The following is a 26,404-nucleotide window of genomic DNA, read 5'->3' on the forward strand; positions in this document are numbered from 1 at the left end:
TTTTTGCATTCACTTCTTAATTTAATTATTGCATGACTAGATAGAGAGAGAGAGAGAGATAGCAGATACCGAGGCTCAGTGAGGTGAAGTGACTGGTTTAAAGTCTAGAACTCTGGCCAAATATTGCTGCTTATTGGTAGAGGGATCCCAGGAAGGGATAACTGCTTGCTAAGTACGTGGTCCTTTGACCAAAGAGATACCAGTCCTCCCATATTGTAAACCAACCTTTTCCTAGACACAAGGTAGGATGAAAACCTGGAAAAATTCCAAGAATAAAATGCAGCTGACTTATGGTAGATTCTGAATTATTTTCCAAAATACCTTCTGAAATGCTTATTAGATCGATCTCCTTGGTTAATATTGACCACAGGAGTCTATTCACTTAAGCTGTAGGTTCAGCTTTTAAAAGCCATTACACCCACCCCACCCCCCGCCATATTGAACTGTCCCTGACTGCCATATTCCTCTACCAGCAATTAATATTCAAGGTACTTTCTGTGTTCCGTTAATGGGCAACCCTTCCGTTTATGCATTGCAGTCTCTGTTAATAAATGTGTTGAGATCCAGAGCAGCAAGGAGAAATCTGGAGTCAGTGCAGAGAGAAAAGGCCTCATTTACCCAGCACCAACCCTGGGAGGCTGCAAGGCCTGAATCCAAATCCTGCTGCTGCTGCTGTATCTCCTCCCACTCAAGTCCTGTAAAACCCAGGCTTTTCTGCATGGACCTAAAATAAATATCGGAAGGAGTCTTGAAAGAGAAAAAATATTTTTAAAATATCTAAGGTTGAATACTGAAATATCTAAGGTTAAAATATTAAGTCAAAACCTGAAAAAGCATTAAAATTTAAGGAATTATTATTGTTATAAAGAGAGAAGGAGAAGTCTAAGCCATTAAGATAGTTTGGAAATAAAAAGTTCCATCAAAATTGCTTCTAAAGGGGTTTGAAGCATCACCCCCAACCATCACAGCCCCATTTGGGGAGTTCTAAAGAAGATTCTCAATGGAATAAATTCCATAAGGGAAGAGACAAGGCCTATATTGTTTGTCACTCTTTTGCGCTTTATTATCCACTACTTAGACTCAAGGCAGCCACATGGTAGACTCAACTATTTGTTAAGTGGATGAGGTAATTAGAATCTCAGCAGTTGAGTTAGAGTAAGAGCTTTAATGCTTACTTGCTTTGGGTCTGTAGGCAAGTCAATTTTCCTTTATAGACAGAAGATAAAGTGAGATAAAATATAAGAAAATTCAGCCAGTGTGGGCCTCTAGCAGGTGCTCCATAGAAGCTAATTAATCAATCTCTGTATTAAACTGTAGGCCAGTCGTATGAAGTTATTTCCCAGGTTTTATTAACACCAGTTGGTAGCAACACCCCATCTAGCAATGACTATGGCAATGGCTGTCTAAGTAAACGTGACTCCGAATTACTTATGGGAAACTTCTGTCTCTATTCTTGTGAAATGTAGCAGAGGAGGTTGGGGGAAATTGAATTAAGAGTCTTTTTATATACCTACTTCTGAGTCTCTTTCTTCTAGACGAACTCATTATTTCTACCTACAGTGTGAAGAATACTGCTTTTTAAAAAGATCGGGGAAAACATACCTATGTTCTTGGGAATTATGAGATCTCAATTCAGAACTGCTTCAACACTGGAATTTTTGAAGTCTGAAAAAGAAAAGAAAAGAAGAGCTGTTGGTCTCTAAGGACCTTGGATTTCAAATAGTAAGAGATTTCCTGAGGCTATGTGATAAAAGTGTAAAGACAGTTCAGCTGCCGCTGCAGTTTGCTTGAGACTGTAAGTGAGCCATATCAAACTGTGTGAAAAGGCTGAGATCAGCTAGAAGCTAGTGCCTATGTAGATTTGGGAGCCTCTGAAGGGGGGTTCCCTAAGGTCTCAATTCCAATCCAGGGCTCAGCAACATACAAACAAGCAATCAAAACACCACTTTCCTGAGGGAACTGAAACATTATTATTATATGGAGGTGCCTCAAAGATCCCTTAGGGGCCACAGGGGAGTCCTGGTTCTCCTAGTCACAGGCTAAGATTATTGATGAGCAAATTCTATCAAAAAATGCTTTCAAAGGAGCTTGAGGATCCAGCCACTGCACAATCAGCCCACAGATTTCCTGTGAGTATTGGGAGTTGGCTCTTTATCTAAGACTAAATGGGGATAAATTTTCAAAATGTCAGATTATAAATGATAAATTGCATCAGAATCTCCATTTTCCCAAACCCAGCTCTGTCTACAGAACTCAGAGTTTCAAAGAGCTCTGTGAATCAAAACACTTCCATGAACTTTTTTCCCAGTCAACTTGGTTTTAAATGAATTTTAACATGGAGCCTACAAGAAGCAAAGGATTTATTTATTTCAGCTCCTGATACATATATGTATATAATATATATTTATATAATATATAATATAGCTTCCTATGTTTCAAGCCCTTCGTTCGGTATATATTTGTATGTGTTATTTCACTTAATGTTCATATAACTCTATGAGAAATATATTTTTTTCAGTTTTACAGATGTGAAAACTTCTGTACATACCTAGCACTTAGATCTTTTTCTAATATTATTCTCTAATAAAAGAAACCAGGGCTCCTTCGAGAAATGGCTGGTTCTAGCACTGGAGCAGGGAATATACCAGAGAAGCCTGGAGCATCTTGCAATTCCAGAAAGTGAGGAAATGCTCAAGCCTGTCTGACCCAAATTCTATATATTTTTACTCTGTGCTCTGCTGCTCCTCTTGGGAATAAATGTGGAAAAGCAGAGATGCTCTCAGAATCTACAAAACAATATTTCTCTTAGATTCTCACAAATGCATGTTCCACTACAGTCAGTTACAAAAGTAGAGCTTATTTACTCACTTTTTCTTTGCTCTCATGAAAACATTTCCAAGACAAAGCCCCCTGTTAGAATAATTATTTTTAACAAAAGAAGACATACAAAGTGGCCAAGCAAGTGGCAAGCTAGGTGATAGGAGTCCAAGGATATTTTCGCATACTCTTGGAATTTTGTAGCATCTAATCACCTGACCCACATGTCCAACTCTGAAGACTTAGGTTTCTTCCTTATTATTTATTTGACCAATAAAACAACCAAGGAAAAAACTAGAGAAAGAAAGAGGGAAAAACGGGATAAGACAGATAAAGAGAGAAAGGAAAGAAAAGAAAGAGGGGAGGGAAGGGGAGAGAAGAGGAAGAAAGGGAGAGGAACAAGATGAGGAAAGAAGAGAAAACTTCACCTGTAGGATCAAGACTCTAACCACTGAGACAATCTAGCCTATATATCTGGCTTTATAAAATAATTTAGTACTCTTCTTTATCAGTGTTTAATATTCTAAAAAATTAAATAGATAAAAATGAAGACTATTAACATGGTGAAGTGGGGTGGTTCTTGGTTTTGGCAAGTAAGAGGCCTAGAATTAGCCACTTATGAATGGATAACAGATGAATCATTAATCTTTTTGAACCTCATCATTTCTTCATGGCACCCAATATATCCTCTTTCTTTTCCCTCCAAAGACTCTTACTTTCTGGGAAATACTTCTGCTTTTCCACTTTGATGCCTCCAGTGTCTTCACTGTTTGGTCTCCTCACAAGATCAGGTTGACTCTTCACCTCCAAACAGTTACAGCTTGGGGTTTTAGAAAAACTAAAAGGCAGAAAAGGGCCAATTCTGACTTTTGGATTACTTCAAGGCCAGATACCAGGCTCTGTCCATCCATATTTGAGTTAATGCTGCCACCTTGAGGCTATCTCAAGCTTTGCACCTAAGGAGCCGTTCCCAGCGGTGGGGCTGGGAAAATGAAGACTTGTCTTTCTTGCCGCAACGACAAGTGAGTTAATACAGGAAAAATGCTTTGGAATTACAGGAAGAATCAAGAAACTACCCATCTACCTAAAAGGTTAATTTCATGGCCACATGGAATGTTAGCACCTCTTAGGACCTTGGAGATCACCTATGTGTTATGGTACACCAGGCACCGCAGCCTACAGGTGACAATTACAGTCCTGGAGCCAAATGCATGGGTTCAAATCCCAGCTCTCCCTTCTAGTTCCTGGAGGGGCTCTTGCAAGTCACTTAGTCTCTCCATTCCTCTATTTCTCATTATGGGACTGTCGAGAATTAAAGTTAATCAACATAAAGTACAAATAAACTTTGGAGATACTGGGGGTTTGGTTTCAGACTACTCCAATAAAATGAATATCACGATACAGCAAGTCACACAATTTTTTTTTTTGCTTCCTAGTGCATATAAAAGTTATGTTTACACTATACTGGGTCTACTAGCATTATGTCCAAAAAATGTACATAATTTAAAATACTTTATTGCTAAAAAATGATGATGATCACCTGAGCCTTCAGTGAGTTGTAATTTTTTCTTTTGCTGGTGAGGGGCCTTGATGGCTGCTGACTGATCAGGATGATGCTTGCTGAAGGTTGAGGTGGCTGTGGCAATCTCCTAAAATAAACCAACAGTGAAGATTGCTGCATCGATTGACTGACTTTCTTTTCTCTCTTTTTTTTTTTTTTTTTTTTTTTGAGATGGAGTCGCTCTCTGTTGCCCAGACTGTAGTGCAGTGGCGCGATCTTGACTCACTGCAACCTCCACCTCCCAGGTTCAAGATATTCTCATACTTCAGCCCCCTGAGTAGCTGGGATTACCGGCAAACGCCACCAGGTCTGGCTAGTTTTTGTATTTTTAGCAGAGATGGGGTTTCACCATGTTTGCCAGACTTGCCAGGCTGGTCTGGAACTACTGACCTCAAGTGATTCACCCACCTCGGCCTCCCAAAGTGCTGGGATTACAAGCATGAGCCATTGTGCCTGGCTGATTGACTTTCTTTCATGAAAAATTCCTCTGTAGCATGAACTGTTGTTGATAGCATTTGACCTACAGTAGAACTTCTTTCAAAATTGTATTAAGTCCTCTCAAACCTTCCCAGTGCTTTATCAACTAACTTTATGGAATACTTGAAATCCTTTGTTGTCATTTCAACAATGTTCACAGCCTCTTCCCCCAGAGTAGATTCTATCTCAAGAAACCACTTTATTTTCTCATTCATAAGAAGCATTTCCTCATCTGTTCAAGTTTTGTCATGAGATTGCAGCAGTTCAGTCACATCTTTAGGCTTTACTTCTAATTCTAGTTCTCTTGCTATTTCCACCACATCTGCAGTTACTCCCTCCACTGAGGTCTTGAATCCTTCAAAGTCATCCATGAGAGTTGAAATCAATTTCTTTCAAACTCTTGTTAATGTTAATTACATGAATTCATGAGTCACAAATATTTTTAGTGGTATCTAGAATGGTGAATCCTTCCAGAGGTTTTCAATTTACTTCACTAGATCCATCAGAGGAATCACAATCTATTGCAGTTATAGCCTTACGAAATGTATTTTCTAAACAATAGGACTTGAAAGTCAAAATTACTCCTTGAACCATGGGCTGCAGAATGGATATTGTATTATCAGGCATGAAAACCACATTCATCTCTTTGTCCATCTCCATAAAAGCTTTGAGTGACCAGGTACATTTGTGAATGAGCAGTAATATTTTGAAAAAAATATTTTTTCTAAGTAGTAGGTCTCAATAGTGCACTTAAAATATTCAATAAACCATGCTATAATCTAGTCTTTTCCGTTTATAGAGCACACGCAGAGTAGATTTAGCATAATTCTTAAGGGTCTTAGAATTTGCAAAATGATAAATGAACATTGGCTTCAATTTAAACTCACCAGCTTCATTAGCCCCTAACAATAGAGTCAGCCTGTTTGTGGAAGCTTTGAAGCCAGGCATCAATTTCTCCTTCCTAGCTATGAAAGTCCTAGATGGCATTTCTTTCAATATAACGGTGTTTTGTTTGCATTAACAATTTATTGTTAGGCTGGGCATGGTGGCTTATGCCTGTAATTCCAGCATTTTGGGATGCTGAGGTAGGCGGGTCACCTGAGGTTAGGAGTTTGAGACCAGCCTGGGCAACATGGTGAAACCCCATCCCTTTCCAAAAGAAAAAAAAAAAAGGAAAAGAAAAATTAGCAGGGTGTGGTAATCCCAGATACTCAGGAGGCTGAAGCATGAGAATCACTTGAATCCAGGAGGCGAAGGCTTCAGTGAGCCAAGATCTTACTATGGCACTCCAGCCTGGGTGGCAGAGGGAGACCTTGTCTCAAAAAAAAAAAAAAAAAAAATATATATATATATATATATATATATATATATATATATATATATATATATATAGTTTAGTGTAGCAACTTCCATCAGTTATCTTAGCTAAATCTTCTGGATAACTTGGTGTAGCTTCTACATTAGCACTTGCTGCTTCACTTTGCACTTTTATGTTCTAAAGATGGCTTCTTTACTTAAACTTCATGAACCAATCTCTGCTAGCTTCCAATTTTTCTTCTGCAGCTTCCTCAACTTTGTCAGCCTTCACATAATTGAAGAGAGTTAGGGCCTTGCTGTATTAGGCTTTGCCTTAAGGAAATGTTGTGGCTGGTTTGATCTTCTATCCAGACCACTAACATTTTCTCTGAATCAGCAATAAGGATATTTCACTTTATTATCATTCAGGTCTTCACTGGAGTAGCACTTTTAATTTCCTTCAACAACTTTTTCTTTGCTTTCTCAACTGGGACAACTGTTTGACACAAAAAGCCTAGCTTTTGCCCTCTCTCAGCTTTTGCCCTGTCTCAGCTTTTGACATGCCTTCCTCACTAAGTTTAATCATTTCTAGCTTTTGATTTAAAGTGAGAGATTTGCAACTCTTCCTTTCTATTGAACATTCAGACTTCATGGTAGGGTTATTAATTGGCCTAATTTCAATGCTTCATGACTTGCAGACTTATTTCTATCCATCAATTTCTCAGAATTTTCTGAGTGTCTGCAGACACTGCAGCCCCACTCAGGTAAATGCACTCTCTGTGGATGTGTTTTCCTTCATCTCCTTTACCAAATCAAGGCCATCTAATATTAACTTTACTACAATCTCCCCATCTAAATCCATCCTATCCTTCTCTGCCTTCCTACCTCAGAATTTCCCCCTCTTCTGTAGCAGGCAGGCCCCTTCATCTATGCCATTGATCCATCTCTACTTACTTTGGTGAGACCATACTATGGCAGTTACTCCTGTCCCTCCACCCTCCCTTACTCATTCCTACCCCATTTGTCCACAGACATTCTAAAGTTACCATCTGTTCCCCAAAAATGTTCAAGAATCTTTCTCCCATCCTAATATATTCTTGTGCTATACCAGCATCCTTCCTTCTACCATCAAAATGATCAAAAGTGGTCCACAGCATCTTCCATTCTCTCCTAATCCACTGCATTGTAGCTTCAACTGTTTCTACTCCACTATGTTGAAATAATATTCTTTTTTCTTTTGTTTATTTATATTATTTTTAACTGACAAATCACAGTTGTATTACATTTATGGAGTATGATGTGATGTTTTGATATGGATATACAATGTGGAGCAATTAAATCAAGCTAATATAGACATCACCTCTTGACCTTTTTTCTTTTTTTTTTGAGACGGAGTCTCACTCTGTCGCCTAGGCTGGAGTGCAGTGGCGTGATCTTGGCTCACTGCAAGCTCCACCTCCCGGGTTCACGACATTCTCCTGCCTTAGCCTCCTGAGTAGCTGGGACTACAGGCGCCTGCCGCCACACCCAGCTAATTTTTTGTATTTTTAGTAGAGACAGGGTTTCACCATGTTAGCCAGGATGGTCTCAATCTCCTGACCTTGTGATCTGCCCACCTTGGCCTCCCAAAGTGCTGGGATTACAGGCATGAGCTGCTGCACCCAGGCTTGACATTATTTTGTGGTGATACATTTGAAATTTACTCTGTAAGTTATTTTGACATATTATTATTGACTATAGTCACCCTGAAGTGCCATAAATCTCAACACTTATTTCTCTTGTCTGGCTGAAACAATATTCTTAAAGGTTGCTCCAAGGCTAGCTTCACAGATGTGCAAAACAGACCCTGTGCTCAGAAAAGTCCCACCCTTTGAGACTAACATCTTGTGATTGTCATCTTCAAATTATTTAAAATGTTATCTTTGAATTTGCATTTTGTAGGTAAAGTCCAATGGGACAATGGAGCAAACACAGAAAACTTGGAACCCCAGCTCGTGCGTGGTCACACCTTCTGCTACCTCCCATTCTCTCCACAATCCACTGCATTCAACACTGTTGATGACTGTTGCCTACAAGATAATGTCCTGCTTCCCAAGCCTGACATTCAAAGCACTCTAACCCTGAATAGTTTTTCCAGTTTTTATTTCTCTTGATAGCCACCAGACATCCTACTTTCTATCCACATAGACCCCAAGGGCCCATGCCGCAGTGTTTGGCACACTGTGGACGCTCAATGAACTGGGTCCTTCCTTCACTCACCACACCATGTATGCTGTCCCCCTTTGACATATTTTGTGCTGTTCCCTCGGTTTGGAATGCCCTAGTTTTATTTTTTTAATCACTTTTACTTTTAGGTTCAAATTAATGCCATCTCCAAAGTGAAGTTTTTCTCCGAGGTTTTAAACAATTATGTGTGTCCTATTTATAGCATTTTTTTTTTCAAATTGCTTTGTGTTATTTTCTCCTGTATATTATGTCTCCTTTTGTTTCTTTTCCTAGAACACAATACTTTAGCTTCTCCCACTCCTATATTCCTACCTATTACACAATCCTGTCCAGAAACCATCCTGTATGGACAAACTCGTATTAGAGACTGAATGTGGGGGTCCTTCCTGGGCTGTAAACTTTTTGAAGGCAAACTATGCCTTACTCATCTTAGGTTTCCTCTGGAACCTAGAACAGTGCCTTTTGACAGTAAGTACCTACTGAATTATGCAAATCCCATCTGATTCTCTATTTAATAAATTGGAGAAGGCACAGGTATATCAATTTAGAAGCCCACCTCAGGGAAATGTATTTGTCCTTAACTCAACAAACTAGCTTCCAGATCACTAGATGTGATAGTTTAAAGTAGCACTGTCTGCTTGTCATTATGAACAAACATGGAAAATTTGTAAATTGATAAACCCTGGGGCTATTTGCTAATGAAAACAGTTTAAACTGGTGTCTTGAAATATATCTTGCTCCCACTTTTGAAAAGGAAACTGCATCTGTCTGCTGTTACAAAACACTTGCATACGTAAACACATAGAAGATGGAACACTCTTGTTCCTAAGTATAACTCTCATCTGGGCTCCTGCCTCCATATCATCTGTATCCTTTAGAATCTGGTTTAGTTATGTCACCTCACATCTCTTAAATCACCAATATCTCCATCTCTGTGGTCTCTGTCCAGTTACATCCAAAAATCACTTCTCAACTTTGATCATCCTTGGAACTAAACTTCTAACTCAACTTTCTTTTCCCTGAGTGAGTGAATAAATGCTCAAAAACCAAAGGATATTCATGAAGGAACAGAACTAGTAAGTGGTAGAGCTGGGATGGAAACTCAAACCTGAAGTCAAGACCCACAACATAAAGTCTTCCCCACCTTTTAACTGCAACTCAATTACATCAGTCTCAAATGATCCATATACCAAAAGATCACAATATTCCTGTCAGTGAGTCTGGTATTGGCTAACAGAGTACCATCCATTACCTAGCTGTTGATCAGAAGGCATATGGAATTGTGTCTTTGCCAAGCTGAATTATTTTAAGTAATAGTGTTAAAAAAGATTTTCCTAGAAATTTCCCTTGGATTATAGTTAGATCTATGGCAGGCAGTGGAAAATCTTGGCCCTGGAAGGCTCCTGAGCTCTTTTCTCATGGCTATGCCTCCTTGACCTGGGTGAGCTGTTTTCCATCTATGGGAAGTAGCTAACTGCATAGATTTCTGTGCCATGGAGATCGTTCACTCCTGAGTATTACTTTGTCAATATGTTGCTGCAAAGGAAGATTATGAGCTCAAACTCAAGCTCTTCTCCTAATCTCCCAGCATTTTCAATTCCATCAGCTTTCATCCTGAGCCTTAAAAAAGATTTCTAAAATCATACAAAAACAACTAAAAGCCTGCTATCGTTTCATGGTCTCCATGGAAATGCTAGGAATGGATGCTGTGTTGACTTCCTCACATATCTCTTGGACTATTTTGTTAATGCCTTTTATGTATGGTACTTGGCAGTTTACAAAGCCCTTTCTCACGTATTATCTCAGTTAATCCCCACAACAAACCCACGTGGAAAGTATTATTACCCATGTTTAACATATCATGAAACCTAAATTTGTAGAAGATAAGTGGTTTAACCAAGGTTTACAAGCGGTAAATTCACTTACAGTTTGCAAGTGGTAAACTCAACTTTTAAATTTTGGTTTGCCTGAAGCCATGGCTGCTATTCTTGCCACTATAACCAAAACAGTGTAGCCTAGAGCAGATCACTTTGATGCCCTAGTGCCCTTGCTTGTCCCTTGAAAATTCACCTCATGGGCACTTTACATTGTTGACATACAGCCTAAAAGAAAGCATCCCAGACAAGGAATTAACAAACTTTAGTTCTGTTTCTAAACAAGTCACCTTGACCTATTCATGTAATCAACTGCTTCTTCCACAGGTAAATGGAAATAATAATCCTTGCCCACTTTCTCCCTTCTGCCATCCCCTCTACTAAGACTACCTTAGATGAAATACATTAAGCTTCATAGAGCTGGGAATATTATAAAACTTTGCAAATGCATGGCTTACCACAAATTCAGTCTTGTGATTACCGGTAATGTGAAGACCTTTGGTATGATTTTCTGCCTTTTAACCTTACCCCTCGATAACTTTACCCAACAAATGGCATCAGTTCCCCACCCCTATCTGTTGGCACTTACTGCTAGGTACACACTGCTGCTTCCTACTCAAAGTGCCTGTGATTTAGAAAAAGGGTTTTCTTTGGCCTCAGAGTACATGCAGCTTGAGTACAAGGAAGACAAAGTGGGGTGTACGGGTTGGTGGACCACCTCTTATACTCTACAATGAATCCCAGAGGTCCTCTGAGTATTGAGTTCCAACTTCCCAAGACAGTAACCTGTTCATTAATGCACACTGATTTGGCCACCTTGCCTTTTCTTTTTTGTTTGTTTGTTTTTTGGGGTTTTTTTTTTTTTTAGACGGAGTCTCACTCTGATGCCCAGGCTGGAGTGCAGTGGCGCTATCTTGGCTCACTGCAACCTCCTCCTCCCGGGTTCAAGCGATTCCTCTGCCTCAGCCTCCTGAGTAGCTGGGACTACAGGCTGCACACCATCACACCCAGCTAATTTTTTGTATTTTAGTAGAGACGGGGTTTCACTGTGTTGGTCAAGATGGTCTCGATCTCCTGACCTCGTGATCTGCCCACCTTGGCCTCCCTAAGTGCTGGGATTACAGGCATAATCCCTGTAGAATATAGAAAATATCTCACTTTTGGCTCTCCTAGCTGTACATCTAGAGATTGCCTCCTAAATAGACTACTATACACAAGTCCTAGTCTCAGCATCCACTTCTAGAAAAACCCCAAATTGTGAGACAATCTAGGGTAAGTAGTAACTTCACCAGGTAGTTTGTGTAAGGGAACTGAGTGACAGTTCCCCCCATTCTGTCTTTCTTTTCTTCAGATAGTGTGTTATACGGCCCATCTTGCCTCCTTTACTGAAAGCTCTGAAAACTTCACCTTGCCCAACTCAAAAATTATCTTATATATCCTGTAACTTTCTTCCGTCCTACTTTTCCTCCATTTCAAAATTTTCAGATTATCTTAGGAAAATCTCCAAGTTCTTCATTTTATTTTTGAGCCTCCAATATTTTCTAACTCATGTCTGAAAATGCAAGAGCACCTAGAGACAGAAAGTCATATTTTCTAAGTGTTATTGAACATAATGAAAATAACCACTTCCAACCTCCAAAGCATTGAAAAGTGTCCCTAAGGTCCCCTCTCAGAATCACTATAAATGTCTTCTTTTTCCTCCTTAACTTCATATAAACCAATTTTCTTTAAGTAGCACCTTTCAGGATGTAATGGACTGAATGTGTCATTCCAAAATATGTTGAAGGCCTAACCCCCAATGTGGCTGTATTTTAAGTAAAGAAGTAATTAAGATTAAATGAAATCATAAGGGTTGGGCCCTGATCCGATAAGATTGGTTTCCTTACAAGAAGAGACACCAGATCTCTTGTGGTCTCTCTCTCTCTCCCTCTTTTCACCCTGTGAGGACAAAGCAAGAAGGCAGCTATATGCAAGCCAAGAAAAGAGCCCTCAACAGAATTCAAACCTGCAGACCTTAATCTGAGACTTCTCATCTCCAGACCTATGAGAAAATAAATTTCTGTGGCTTAAGACACCCCATTTATGGTATTTTGTTTTGGCAACTGTGCAGACTAAGACACAGGATAAATGTAAATTGATTTCTCTTATAATCGTCTAATTTTTCTTCCTTTTTTTGTTTGCTAGTGGGGTATCAGGATGTTTTAAAACTAGTTTTCACTATAAAGAGTATTGCAGTAATATCAAATACGTAATAGTTCTCTCTGGATTATAATTAAACAAAGTAGCATGAATACCATCATTTCCAAAACAATTTTAAATCTTAGAGGATGACAACACCCTCACAACCTTTTTCTTCCCCTTTGTAATAGTGACAGATACTGCAAAATTGGACAGGAGCAAGAAGCTTGTACTCTAAATATGCGAGCTATCCACAGGATGACTTAACCTTAAACTACAGAGTTTCACTGTGCTCTGGTGTAAAAAGCATCAAGAAGTGATCAAACACTATTTTTGTGTATTAGTTTTTCATGACGATATACAATATACGTTCTGTACCAACACTGAGTTTATTTGTTCAATGTAAACAAAAAAGAGAATTTATTTGCTCACATAATTTCCTGGTCTATGGTTAAGATGCTGCTATGGTAGAACTGAGTGACTCAAAAAAAGAAAACACAGCCTCTCCATTACTTGGTTCTACGTTCCACTGTGCTGGCCTCTTTCTCAGACAGCCTCCCCCAAGTGATGATAAAAATATTTATCAGCAGCAATGGGTTTTTATTATCTGCAAAACTAGAATTCCAACGAATGGGAATGTTCTTTCTGAATAAATCTAGTAAAGGTCATTGGCTTTGCTGAGGTCACATGTCTATCCCTGATCCAATCACCTTCCTTCAGAAGAACAAAGTACTTTTATTGGTCAGACCTGGGACTGTACCTATTTCTGAGGCTGAGGTTAAAGTCAGCCTTGCCTAAACACGTGGACCAAGAATGGGAGATGCAGTTCTTTGTGGAGAAACTAGACTGTGGGGAAAAACAGCTCAGAAATTCACTCCCCTTTCATTTCACGTCCCATCCTCGATTATATCCAATAATATTATTCAACATAGCATATCAAAGTCCAAAAATATTAAAATCCAAAATCAAATTCTCTAAGTTAAAGTTTAGAGAAAGTAAAGCCTTCTTTGATTCCTTGGTCTGTTCATTTTCAGCTTTAGGAGTTTTTCCAGTAACACCTGTGATCTGAGCTATCTCTCGCTAGAATTGAGGTACTTATCCCAGGAAAAATGTTATTCCCATAATACAGTATTTATTGTGATTTAATGATATCCAAAATAGGAAGGGAAGATGGATGGCTCTCAACAGGATGCCAGGAAGTCTATGCAATTGTCCATAATCCACGGTCTATGAACCTAAACACAGTTAGGAGACTTCTCCCCACGGAAAATCAATCTAGGCACTATACGCTGACTATATCTAGGGTAGGGGAATGTCCTACATAAACTGTCTCCTTTCTTATAAATTTGAGACACCACTGCCTTCTGGCAAATTTATAAATTTGCAACAAGTACAACCCAAGCACCAGCTTTTACCTGAGATTTCTTTCTTTTTTAATCCTGTGGATCCCAAGAGATTTCCATTTCCCCACTGAGCTCTGTGTTCCCAGCACTTAACGTGCTGCACTGATGGTACCTAGTAACACAACCTCCACAATATTTTGGGGACAGGCAATCTCTTTTTCAGTGTCATATTTCAGTGGCTGCCACCACTGCCTTATTGAGGATGTGCTTATGCCTAAGACACTCGCCTCTAAAGGAAGCTGCTACTCTTTTTCACCTTGATTTCAGCTGCAAGATCTCCTTTTCCAGACTGCCAAACTGAAGGTGCTTTTGATGCTTCTCAGTGGTGCGCCCCTAGGGGCCCAGGAAGAGCAGTGCCACTGCCGCATGTTCCTCAGGACACCAGCATTCCTGGCTCTCTCCTCTGCCTTTGGGTTCTGTAAAGTTCTTGGACATGATCCCTCAGGATACCGACAATGCCTGCTTGCTTACCTTCTACATTACCTTGAAACTCAGAAACTCCAATATTTTCACTTTTGAACATACGAATTCAAGATTCATTGTCCTCTTCCCGCTTCTTACCAATATCCAGCTTTTAAAGTATTCACATCTCCTCCACAAAGCCCTTGTGCTTTCGGGAAACTTAGTCCTGCTTGTAACTTTGGAAATAATTCAGTTTGGTTTAAGCCAAGCTGCAGAATCCATTCCCCCAGCAAAAATTACTGGTATGTGACCTAGGCTAGACCAGTGAGGATGAATCCCAGAACTTTTGCTTGCAAATGCTCGATAAAAGCACTCTTGCTCCCCCTACTGGTTATGAAACAAGAAGCATGCGCTGGCAGCCATCCCACAACTCCAAGAGTGTGTGATAGAACTTGGATGGAAAAATAATTGTTGTCTTTATCAAAGTATTACCTTGGAAGAGACTAAATTTACTTCAAAGAAAAACTGACCAAACTAATTGAAGGACTCCCCTTTGAGAATACAGTGCCAACTCTAGAGCATATTCCTTTCTATATGTTTATATTCACTGGTGGAAAACCCCTGTCCTGTGAGGGTGGGTTTTATTTTTTAAACACCCTAGAAGTTACTCAAAACCAAAAGTAAATAGGTACGTGATCAATTTTAGTAATGGCATTTCCAGGGTTTTTAAAAAGCAGAACTTTTTACGTGTGAGTAGTTTCCTTATTGCTAAAACACTGGTCCTGAAGTCAGTATCTCTTTTTGAGCAAATAAAACCACTTCCGTTCAATGTGGGAAGAAAGTGTTTTCACTTCTTAATTACATCTTAGTGAACTCTGGATTTTCTTTGACATTTAAAAATAGTTAAATTCTATTGAATCTCAAAATAGCTAATGCTTTTTAAAAAAGTTTTAGCACCTGTACATTTCTTTTTAAGGGCTAAAACTCCAAGTTTACTTTGTCAAACTGCCAAGGCAACCAAGAACATTGCCATATTAACACCTGCGTGTGACATCGTTGAGTGAAGACATTGCAAAGAGGATGTTTAAAAGTTGAATGTGTGTTCTGCATAGTCTGGCGCTCTCAGACAGCCAAACAGGATAGAGGCCAGATGGTTCCGTATCTGTGTGGCCTCCCACATATCTTACATGCATTTGGAGTTCCTATTTTATAGAATTAACTGTTGCCAATTCCCTGTAACTCTCAAAACCCCCTTATTATCCATTCCAACAAAGGACATAGATATAATAAAGTTTGGCAAGAAACATTTAATCCATTTCAGCTCTCCCAAGTAGTACTATTCCTCTATCAATCTAAAGACACCAAATTTTGTCCTATTTTTAAAAATACCTCCAGTGAAGGAGTTTTCGCCAGTAACTTATCTCAGAATCAAGGATTCTAAGAGTCTGGTTTTTGTTATAACAAATAATCACACAATTATTTTTAAGACCACGGGAAGAAAGATATTGTACTGATCTTCTCAATATCCCTTTTGCAGAAAGATGAGTCCTTGTGAAGCTTACTTTTATAAAAAGTAAACTGTAGGACAGTAAACTGACAGGACATAAGAAAATCAGATTCTCTGATAACCTGACAAGCTTTTCTAAATATTTACTTATAATATTTTGAGATGAACAAATGATTAAGAGGAATTTTTCTTTCAGGCTTGGCTTTCCTAATTCTAGATAATAATCATTTGAGCTTTTTTTATAGCATCTTTCTTCAGAGATGCTCTAAGAACAGCCGTCTCATTTGTCTTCAGGAGGCAAATGTGAAATTGTGTTTCATTTTTTACTTTAGAAATGAATTTGTGGCTGGGCGCAGTGGCTCACGCCTGTAATCCCAACACTTTGGGAGGTCGAGGTGGGTGGATCACCTGAGGTCGGGAGTTCGAGACCAGCCTGACCAACGTGGAGAAACCCCATCTCTACTAAAAATAGAAAAATTAGCCTGGCGTGGTGGCGCATGCCTGTAATTCCAGCTACTCAGGAGGCTGAGGCAGGAGAACTGCTTGAACCCAGGAGGTGGAGGTTGCGGTCAGCCGAGATCGCGCCATTCCACTCCAGCCTGGGCAACAAGAGCGAAACTCCATCTCAGAAAAAAAAAAAAAAAGGAAAAAGAAATGAATTTGTAAGGTATCTAATGGAGAGCCAGGGTTTCTCCTCCTGTAAACAAAGTAATAAAAACAATTTTAAGAAGCTTTGTCATTTTTAAAAATGATTCAATCATCTAAGTCTAGAAAATAAAATGGTTATGGGACCAAACTAAAAAGAAAAAAAAGAAAAATTAGTGAAAAGGAGACCCTCCTTTTAATTTCTTCTGATTAAAAATTTTAAAGTGTGCATTGGATGGAAGGAAACGAGGTATGATATAATCTTAATTGTACATAGTGCCTAGTATATAACACGGGAAGCAGAAAGTTTATCTCCCAAACAAATATGACAATGAGTTATTGAAACCACAAGCCAGTTTATTTATCAATGATGTCAGTACTCAAAGTTGTCCAGTTAAAATCTACTTCCTCTTGAAAAACAAAAATACACTGAAGGAAGATGCAAAGAGCTAAGAGTGGTATCATGATTCCACAGCAGTGATTGTAAGACAGTGAGCCACAGGAAAATGGGAAAACGTGAAAACAAACAAGTATCAGGACCAAATTAGAGAAGATATGAGTAGGGCCATCACTAGAGGTGAAAATGGAGAAACCTAAGAAAACCAGTGTTGGCATGAATTACGCAAGTGGAAAATACATCTGTAGAGGGACGAGACAAAAGAACCTAGATCTAACTCCAAGTGCTTGATTGGAGAAGAGAGGGAGAAAGAGAATTTATAGAATTAACTGTATAGAAGCCTAAAAAAATAAGATTATCAGCCTAGTCATGTAAAGTCTAGAAGTTCCTTTATTTGCTCATCACCTTTCCTTTTTCTATAAGACTATTAAGCAGAAGGTCAGTAACAGAAAATTTACCCTTTCCTCTCCTCTCTTGGTTTAAATTTTATAAGGAATCTGAAGAGGCTGTGGATCAGTTGGCATTACAGTGGGAAGAGCTTATTGAAGCAAGGTTGACAATAGGTCTTGTCATTCTGCTCCCTGAAAATGCCCTTCGACAACTGTGTCAGGCAGAAAGCACACACAAAGTGCTCAGGATGGAACTTGTACCCCATGGCACTGATACAACGGCCAGTGATGGGCTGCCCACACCCATGGCAGAGCGTTCCCCGGCGGTGATGGTAATGGAGCTCACAGAATGGACGTCCATCCAGTTCAAAGAAGGAGCCAGTAGAAAAACTGGTGAAGCAGTCCTGGGGTAGAGAGAAGAGAGAGAAAAGGAATGCAAATGTCAAGAGGTAAAATGTCAGCAAAGTAAAATTTTCAGCCTTGAAATTCCTGACAGTTACCTGCCAGCTACAGGAATTTCCCTCAGGTTCTTGACAAATGGAGACTAGATTTCCCGCTTGCAAAACAGATAAGCAAATGGATCTGTATCTCGTTTCTCCTTTAGGATGCCCACATCCATTCCTTATTCAGGACTGTGAACCCTTTCACTAACTGCAGCTCTTCCTCTCAGAGAGAAGAACCCTTGACTTTCCCTAAGTCCGAAAGAAAAGTGATTATACAGACCCCACAAACAAAGCACTCTGGGTGCCAGACAGTGTCCATGGCTGAAAGGTAGTTTTCCAACACTGGGCGATTGCAGCCACCACACTTGGGTGAGAACATGGCTAAGAAATCCTTTCGGCAATATGGCTTCTTGTCCTTCTCATGAAAGCCTGGAGAGATAAAATCAGGAATTCACTGTTGCAGGTTGAGCCCTGAAAGCTACACTGGAGACTGAGAGGAGGCCCTTTCAATCTCAGTGTCCTCATATTCAAAATAGGATGATTATTGTTACCTAATTCAAAGGGTAGTTGTAAGAAATAAATGAGATAATGCAGATAAAGTGTTTTGGCATTGTGTCTGGTTCATAGTAAACATTTAATAAGTGTTAGGGGCTATTGCTCCTCAGTGCCTTTGTACTAAGTATTCCCTTGGCTTGGATAGTTCTGTCCCAGAGCCTGATACAGCTGTCCTCTTCATGTGATGCAAGAATCACTCAAATATCATCTTATCAGAGAGGCATCTCTTCAGTTCCTCCTTGTCACATCATCTTCTTTCACCGTCTTTATGGCATTTACCTTTATTTAAAATCATCTTTGTGGGCTGTCTCCCCTTACAGGAACATCAGCTCTGAGAGAAACTAGATATTGTTGATCTTGTCACCATTATATCTCTAATATCTAAAACAGCATCTGGGAAGAAAAAAAGCATCTGATATTTTAAAATAAAATACTACTAAATAATAATTTCCAGATGGATGCAAGATCTAAACACAATGACTCATACCATATATTTGAATTAAAAATAGATGTATTCCTCCTTTTTTATTTTTTGTGTGGGTATATTATTTTTATTGTTTACCAGCAGTGTATGAAAATCCCAGTTATTCCTCAGTCTTTACATCACTTGATATATCCATATATTTCCTTTTTAATCAATCAAATGGATGTTATCTATCTATACAATGTTATCTCATGGTAGTTTTGATTTGTATTTCCCGAAAGGCTAATGATAATTAGGGTTTTTTTAATGTGTGCATTTGCATTTCATATCTTGTCATTAATGATGTATTCCTCTTTAATCTGGAAACAGAAAAACTGTCATAAATAAAGCCCAAATTCCAAAAGCAAGTTAAATATTAATAAATTTAGCTACATAAAGATATATCTGAATGACTTACACATGTCAAGAAATCACCATAAACAAAGACAAATAACAATCTGAAGAAAATATTTGCTAATTATATTCCAGAAAAACATAGCTAATACAAAGAGCTCCTGAGTATATGTATGGTTTCAACTATTGTTGTACATAATTAAAAAGTGAAAAAATTGGCCGGGCACGGTGGCTTGCACCTGTAATCCCAGCACTTTGGGAGGCCGAGGCGGGTGGATCACGAGGTCAGGAGATTGAGACCATCCTGGCTAACACGGTGAAACCCCGTCTCTACTAAAAACACAAAAAATTAGCCAGGTGTGGTGGCGGGCACCTGTAGTCCCAGCTACTTGGGAGGCTGAGGCAGGAGAATGGCGTGAACCCGGGAGGCAGAGCTTGCAGTGAGCCGAGATCGCACCACTGCACTCCAGCCTGGGAGATAGTGAGACTCTGTCTCAAAAAAAAAAAAAAAAAAAAAAAAAGTAAAAAAACTAAAATGGAAAAACATGAATCCCTAAAAAATTGAATCAAATTGAAGAAAATTAACTGTATATCAAACTGATGACATGAGCAATAAAATAAATAATTTGGAGATTGCTGGCAGGATGACCGAATAGGAACAGCTCAGGTCTGCAGCTTCCAGTGAGATCAATGCAGAAGGCAGGTGATTTCTGCATTTCCAACTGAGGTAACCGGTTCATCTCATTGAGACTGATCGGACAGTGGGTGCAGCCCATTGAGGGCAAGCTGAAAAAGGGTGGGGTGTTGCCTCACCCAGGAAGCACAAGGGGTCAGGGAACTCCCTCTCCTAACAAAGGGAAGCCATTAGAAACTGTGCTGTGAGGAACAGTGCACTCCGGCCCAGATACTGTGCTTTTCCCATAGTCTTCACAAACCGCAGACCTGGAGATTCCCTCTTGTGCCTACGCCACCAGGTCCCTGGGTTTCAAGCACAAAACTGGGCGGCTGTATGGGCAGACACTGAGCTAGCTGCAGGAGTTTTTTTGTTTTTTGTTTTTCATAACCTACAGGCACCTGGAATGCCAACGAGACAGAACTGTTCACTCCCCTGGAAAGGGGGCTTAAGCCAGGGAGCCAAGTGGTCTGGCTCGGTAGGTCCCACCCCCATGGAGCCCAGCAAGCTAAGATCCACCGGCTTGAAATTCTCACTGCCAGCACAGCAGTCTGAGCTCGACCTGGGATGCTAGAATTTGGTGGAGGGAGAAGCATCCACCATTGCTGAGGCTTGAGCAGGTGGTTTTACCTTCACAGTGTAAACAAAGCCACTCAGAAGATCAAACTGGGTGGAGCCAACTGCAGCTCAGCAAGGCTGCTGTGGCTAGACTGCCTCTCTAGATTCCTCTTTTCTGGGCAGGCCATCTCTGAAAAAAAAAAGGCAGCAGCCCCAGTCAGGGGCTTATAGATAAAACCCCCATCTCCCTGGGACAGAGCACCCAGGGGAAGGGGTGGCTGCGGGCACAGCTTCAGTAGACTTAAACATCGTTGCCTGACAGCTCTGAAGAGAGCAGTGGATCTCCCAGCACAGGGTTCGAGCTCTGCTAAGGGTCAGACTGCCTCCTTGAGTGGGTCTGTGGCCCCCGTGTCTCCTGATTGGGAGACACCTCCCAGTAGGGGCTAACTGACACCTCATACAGGAGAGCTCTGGCGGGCATCTGGTGGGTGCCCTGCTGGGATGAAGCTTCCAAAGGAAAGAACAGGCAGCAATCTTTGCTGTTCTGCAGCCTCTGCTGCTAATACCCAGGCAAACAGGGTCTGGAGTCGACCTCCAGCAAACTCCCGTGGACCTGTAGCAGAGGAGCCTGACTGTTAGAAGGAAAACTAACAAACAGAAAGGAATAGCATCAACATCAACAAAAAGGACATCCACTCAGACACTCCATCTGAAGGTCACCAACTTCAAAGACCAAACGTAGAAACACTCAAGAAGATGGGGAGAAACCAATGCAAAAAGGCTGAAAATCCCAAAAACCAGAATGCCTCTTCTCCAAAGGATCACAACTCCTCAATACCAAGGGAACAAAACTGGATGAAGAATGAGTCTGACGAACTGACAGAAGTAGGCTTCAGAAGGTGGGTAATAACAAACTCCTCCGAGCTTTATAAAGGAGCATGTTCTAACCCAATGCAAGGAAGCTAAGAACCTTGAAAACAGGTTAGACAAATTGCTAACTAGAATAACCAGTTTAGAGAAGAACATACATGACCTGATGGAGCTGAAAAACACAGCACGAGAACTTTGTGAAGCATACACAAGTATCAATAGCTGAATTGATCAAGCAGAAGAAAGGATATAAGAGATTGAAGGTCAACTTAATGAAATAAAGCAAGAGGACAAGATTAGAGAAAAAAGAATGAAAAGGAATGAATAAAGCCTCCAAGAAATATGGGACTATGTGAAAAAAACAAATCTACGTTTGACTGGTGTACCTGAAAGTTATGGGGAGAATGGAACCAAGATGAAAAACACTCTTCAGGATATTATCCAGGAAAACTTCCTCAACCTAGCAAGACAGGCCAACATTCAAATTCAGGAAATACAGAGAACACCACAAAGATACTCCTCAAGAAGAGCAACCCCAAGACACATAATCATCAGATTCACCAAGGTTGAAATTGAGGTGACAATGTGCTAGCAACCCTTGCTCGCTCTTGGCACGTCCTTGGCCTCGGCATCCACTCTGGCCACGCTTGAGGAGCCCTTCAGCCTGCCGCTGCACTGTGGGAGCCCCACTCTGGGCTGGCTGAGGCTGGAGCCAGCTCCCTCTGCCTGCGGGGAGGTGTGGAGGGAGAGGCACGGGCAGGAACTGGGGCTGCATGCGGTGCTCGTGGGCCAGCGCGAGTTTCGGGTAGCACAGGCTCAGCAGGCCCCGCACTCAGAGTGGCCGGCCAGCACCGCCAGCCCCAGGCAGTGAGAGGATTAGCACCTGGGACAGCAGCTGTGGAGGGTGCACTGGGTCCCCTAGCACTGCCGGCCCACCTGTGTCATGCTCGAATTCTTGCCAGGCCTCAGCTGGCTCCCTGTGGCGCAGGGCTTGGGATTGCAGCCCGCCATGCATGAGCCCCCCCACGGTGGGCTCCCATGCGGCCCAAGCCTCCCCGACAGGTGCTGCCCCCTGCTCCGAGGTGCCCAGTCCCATCGACCGCCCAAGGGTTGAGGAGTGTGGGCGCACGGCTCGAGACTGGCGGGCAGCTCCGCCCGCAGCTCTGGCACGGGATCCACTAGGCGAAGCCAGCTGGGCTCCTGAGTCAGGTGGGGACTTGGAGAACTTTTATGTCTAGCTAGAGGATTGTAAATGCACCAATCAGCACTCTGTGTCTGGCTCAGGGATTGTAAATGCACCAATCAGCACTCTGTGTCTAGCTAAAGGTTTGTAAATGCACCAATCAGTGCTCTGTGTCTAGCTAATCTAGTGGGGACTTGGAGAACTTTTGTGTCTAGCTAGAGGATTGTAAATGCAGCAATCAGCACTCTGTGTCTAGCTCAGGGATTGTAAATGCACCAATCAGCACCCTGTCAAAACAGACCAATCAGCTCTCTGTAAAATGGACCAATCAGCTCTCTGTAAAATGTACCAATTAGCAAGATGTGGGTGGGGCCAGATAAGGGAATAAAAGCAGGCTGCCCGAGCCAGCAGTGGCAACCCACTTGGGTCCCCTTCCACACTGTAGAAGTTTTGTTCTTTCACTCTTTGCAATAAATCTTGCTGCTGCTCACTTTTTGGGTCCGCACTGCCTTTATGAGCTGTAACACTCACCGCGAAGGTCTGCAGCTTCACTCCTGAGGCCAGTGAGACCACGAATCCACCGGGAGGAATGAACAACTCCGGATGGGAGGAATGAGCAACTCCAGACGCACCGCCTTAAGAGCTGTAACACTCACCGCGAAGGTCTGCAGCTTCACTCCTGAAGCCAGTGAGACCACAAACCCATCAGAAAGAAGAAACTCCGAACATGTCTGAACATCAGAAGGAACAAACTCCGGACACACCATCTTTAAGAACTGTAACACTCACCGCAAGGGTCCGCAGCTTCATTCTTGAAGTCAGTGAGACCAAGAACCCACCAATTTCGGACACAAAATGAAGGAAAAAATGTTAAGTGCAGCCAAAGAGAAAGGTTGGGTAACCCACAAAGGGAAGCCCATCAGACTAACAGCGGATCTCTTGGCAGAAACCGTACAAGCCAGAAGAGAGTGGGGGCCAATATTCAACATTCTTAAAAGAATTTTCAACCCAGAATTTCATATCCAGCCAAACTAAGCTTCATAAACAAAAGAGAAATAAAATTATTTACAGACAAGCAAATGCTGAGAGACTTTACCACCACCAGGCCTGCCTTACAAGAGCTCCTGAAGGAAGCACTAAACACGGAAAGGAATAACTGGTACCAGTCACTGCAAAAACATACCAAATTGTAAAGACCATAGATGCTATGAAGAAACTGTTCATAACAGTTCTTCAAAATAACCAGCTAGCATCATAATTACCAGATCAAATTCACACATAACAAGATTAACCTTAAATGTAAATGGACTAAATGTCCCAATTAAGACACACAGACTGGCAAATTGGATAAAGAGGCAAGACTCATTGGTGTGCTGTATTCAGGAGACCCATCTCACATGCAAAGACACACATAGGCTCAAAATAAAGGGATGAAGGAATATTTACCAAGTAAACGGAAAGAAAAAAAAAAGCAGGGGTTGCAATCCTAGTCTCTGATAAAAAAGACTTTAAACCAACAAAGATCAAAAGAGACAAAGATGGGCATTACATAATGGTAAAGGGATTAATCCAACAGGAAGAACTGATTATCCTAATTATATATGCACCCAATACAGGAGCACCGAGATTCATAAAGCAAGTTCTTAGAGACCTACAAAGACTCTTAGACTTCCACACAATAATAGTGGGAGACTTTAACACCCCACTGTCAATATTAGACAGATCAATGAGACAGAAAATTAACAAGGATATTCAGGACTTGAACTCAGCTCTTGGCCAAGCAGCCCTAATAGACATCTATACAACTCTCCACCTGAAATCAACAGAATATACATTCTTGTCAGCACCACATCACATTTATTCTAAAATCGACTATGTAATTGTAAGTAAAACACTCCTCAGCAAATGCAAAAGAACAGAAATCATAGCAAACAGTCTCTCAGACCACAGTGCAATCAAATTAGAACTCAGGGTTAAGAAACTCACTCAAAACTGCACAACTACATGGAAACTGAAAACCTGCTCCGGAACGACTACTGGGTAAATAACAAAATTAAGGCAGAAAGAAAGAAGTTATTTGAAGCCAATGAAAACAAAGACACAAAGTACCAGAATCTCTGGGACACATTTAAAGCAGTGTGTAGAGGGAAATTTATAGCACTAAATGCCCACAAGAGAAAGCAGGAAAGATCTAAAATCGACAACCTAAAATCACATTAAAAGAACTAGAGAAGCAAGAGCAAACAAATTAAAAAGCTAGCAGGAGACAAGAAATAACTAAGATCAGAGCAGAACTGAAGGAGATAGAGAATGAAAAACCCTTCAAACAATCAGTGAATCCCGGAGGTGGTTTTTTGAAATGATCAACAAAATAGATAGACTACTAGCCACACTAATAAAGAAAAAAAGAGAGAAGAATCAAACAGACACAAAAAAATGATAAAGGGGTTATCACTACTGATCCCACAGAAATACAAACTACCATCAGAGAATACTGTAAACACCTCTATACAAATAAACTAGAAAATCTAGAAGAAATGGATAAATTCCTGGACACATACACTCTCCCAAGTCTAAACCAGGAAGAAGTCAGATCCCTGGATAGACCAATAACAAGTTCTGAAATTGAGGCAGTAATTAATAGCCTACCAACCAAAAAAAAGTCCGGGACCAGGTGGATTCACAGCAGAATTCTACCAGAGGTACAAAAAGGAGCTGATACCATTGCCTCTGAAATTATTCCAAACAATAGAAAAAGGGGGAATCCTCCCTAACTCATTTTTATGAGGCCAGCATCATCCTAATGCCAAAACACGGCAGAGACACAACAAAAAAAGAAAACTTCAGGCCAATATCCCTGATGAACATCAATGTGAAAATCCTCCATAAAATATTGGCAAACTGAATCCAGCAGCACATCAAAAAGCTTATCCGCCACGATCAAGTCGGCTTCATACCTGGGACGCAAGGCTGGTTCAACATACACAAATCAATAAACATAATCCATCTCATAAACAGAAACAATGACAAAAACCATGATTATCTCAACAGATGCAGAAAAGGCCTTTGATAAAATTTAACACCCCTTCATGATAAAATCTCTCAATAAACTAGGTATTGATGGAACGTATCTCAAAATAATAAGAGCTATTTATGACAAACCCACAGCCAATATCATACTGAACGGGCAAAAACTGGAATCATTCCCTTTGAAAACTGGCACAAGACAGGGATGCCGTCTCTCACCACTCATATTCAACATAGTGTTGGAAGTTCTCACTAGGGCAATCAGGCAACAGAAAGAAATAAAGGGTACTCACATAGGAAAAGAGGAAGTCAAATTGTCTCTGTTTGCAGATGACATGATTGTATATTTAGAAAACCCCATCATCTCAGCCCAAAATCTCCTAAAGCTGTTAAGCAACTTCAGCAAAGTCTCAGGATACAAAATCAATGCGCAAAAATCACAAGCATTCCTATACGCCAATAATAGACAGCAAAATCATGAGTGAAACTCATTCACAATTGCTATAGAGAATTAAATACCTTGGAATACAACTTACAAGGGATGTGAAGGACCTATTCAAGGAGAACTACAAACCACTGTTCAAGGAAATAAGACAGAACACAATCAAATGGAAAAATATTCCATGCTTCTGGGTAGGAAGAACCAATATCGTGAAAATGGCCATACTGCCCAAAGTAATTTATACATTCAATGCTATCCCCATCAAACTACCATTGACTTTCTTCATAGAATTAGAAAAAACTACTTTAAATTTCATATGGAACCAAAATAGAGCCTGCATAGCCAAGACAATCCTAAGCAAAAAGAACAAAGCTGGAGGCATCACGCTACCTGACTTCAAACTACACTACAAGGCTACAGTAACAAAAACAGCATGGTACTGGTACCAAAACAGATATATAGATCAATGGACAGAACAAAGGCCTCAGAAATAACACCACACATCTACAACCATCTGATCTTTGACAAACTTGACAAAAACAAGCAACAGGGAAAGGATTCCCTATTTAATAAATGGTGTTGGGAAAACTGGCTAGCCATATGCAGAAAACTGAAACTGGACCCCTTCCTTACACCTTATACAAAAATTAACTCAACATGGATT

The 26,404-nt window shown here is 40.6% G+C and overlaps 2 protein-coding genes across 5 annotated transcripts in view; both read right to left on the minus strand.

The window, feature by feature from the left end:
- Window positions 1–14,521, minus strand: part of LOC101150648 (olfactory receptor 5B2) — a 108,992-nt gene extending 94,471 nt beyond the window's left edge. Inside the window, exons 1-2 of the mRNA XM_004051220.4 lie at window positions 14,089–14,521; window positions 1,603–1,665 (exon numbers count right to left, since the gene is read on the minus strand). The gene's annotated coding sequence lies outside the window, so the exon portion shown is untranslated. The remainder of the gene's footprint in view (window positions 1–1,602; window positions 1,666–14,088) is intronic.
- Window positions 14,522–16,722: 2,201 nt separating this feature from the next.
- Window positions 16,723–26,404, minus strand: part of LPXN (leupaxin) — a 51,932-nt gene continuing 42,250 nt past the window's right edge. For all 4 annotated transcript variants that reach the window (XM_019037105.3, XM_019037104.3, XM_063711235.1 and 1 more), the window contains 2 exons: window positions 17,896–18,044; window positions 16,723–17,576 (listed from right to left, as the gene is read on the minus strand). In XM_019037105.3, the coding sequence (XP_018892650.2) occupies window positions 17,307–17,576; window positions 17,896–18,044 (419 nt within the window). In that variant the 3' untranslated portion in view covers window positions 16,723–17,306. The remainder of the gene's footprint in view (window positions 17,577–17,895; window positions 18,045–26,404) is intronic.

The sequence above is a fragment of the Gorilla gorilla genome, chromosome 9, assembly GCF_029281585.2.
Source record: "Gorilla gorilla gorilla isolate KB3781 chromosome 9, NHGRI_mGorGor1-v2.1_pri, whole genome shotgun sequence".
NCBI lineage: Eukaryota > Metazoa > Chordata > Mammalia > Primates > Hominidae > Gorilla > Gorilla gorilla.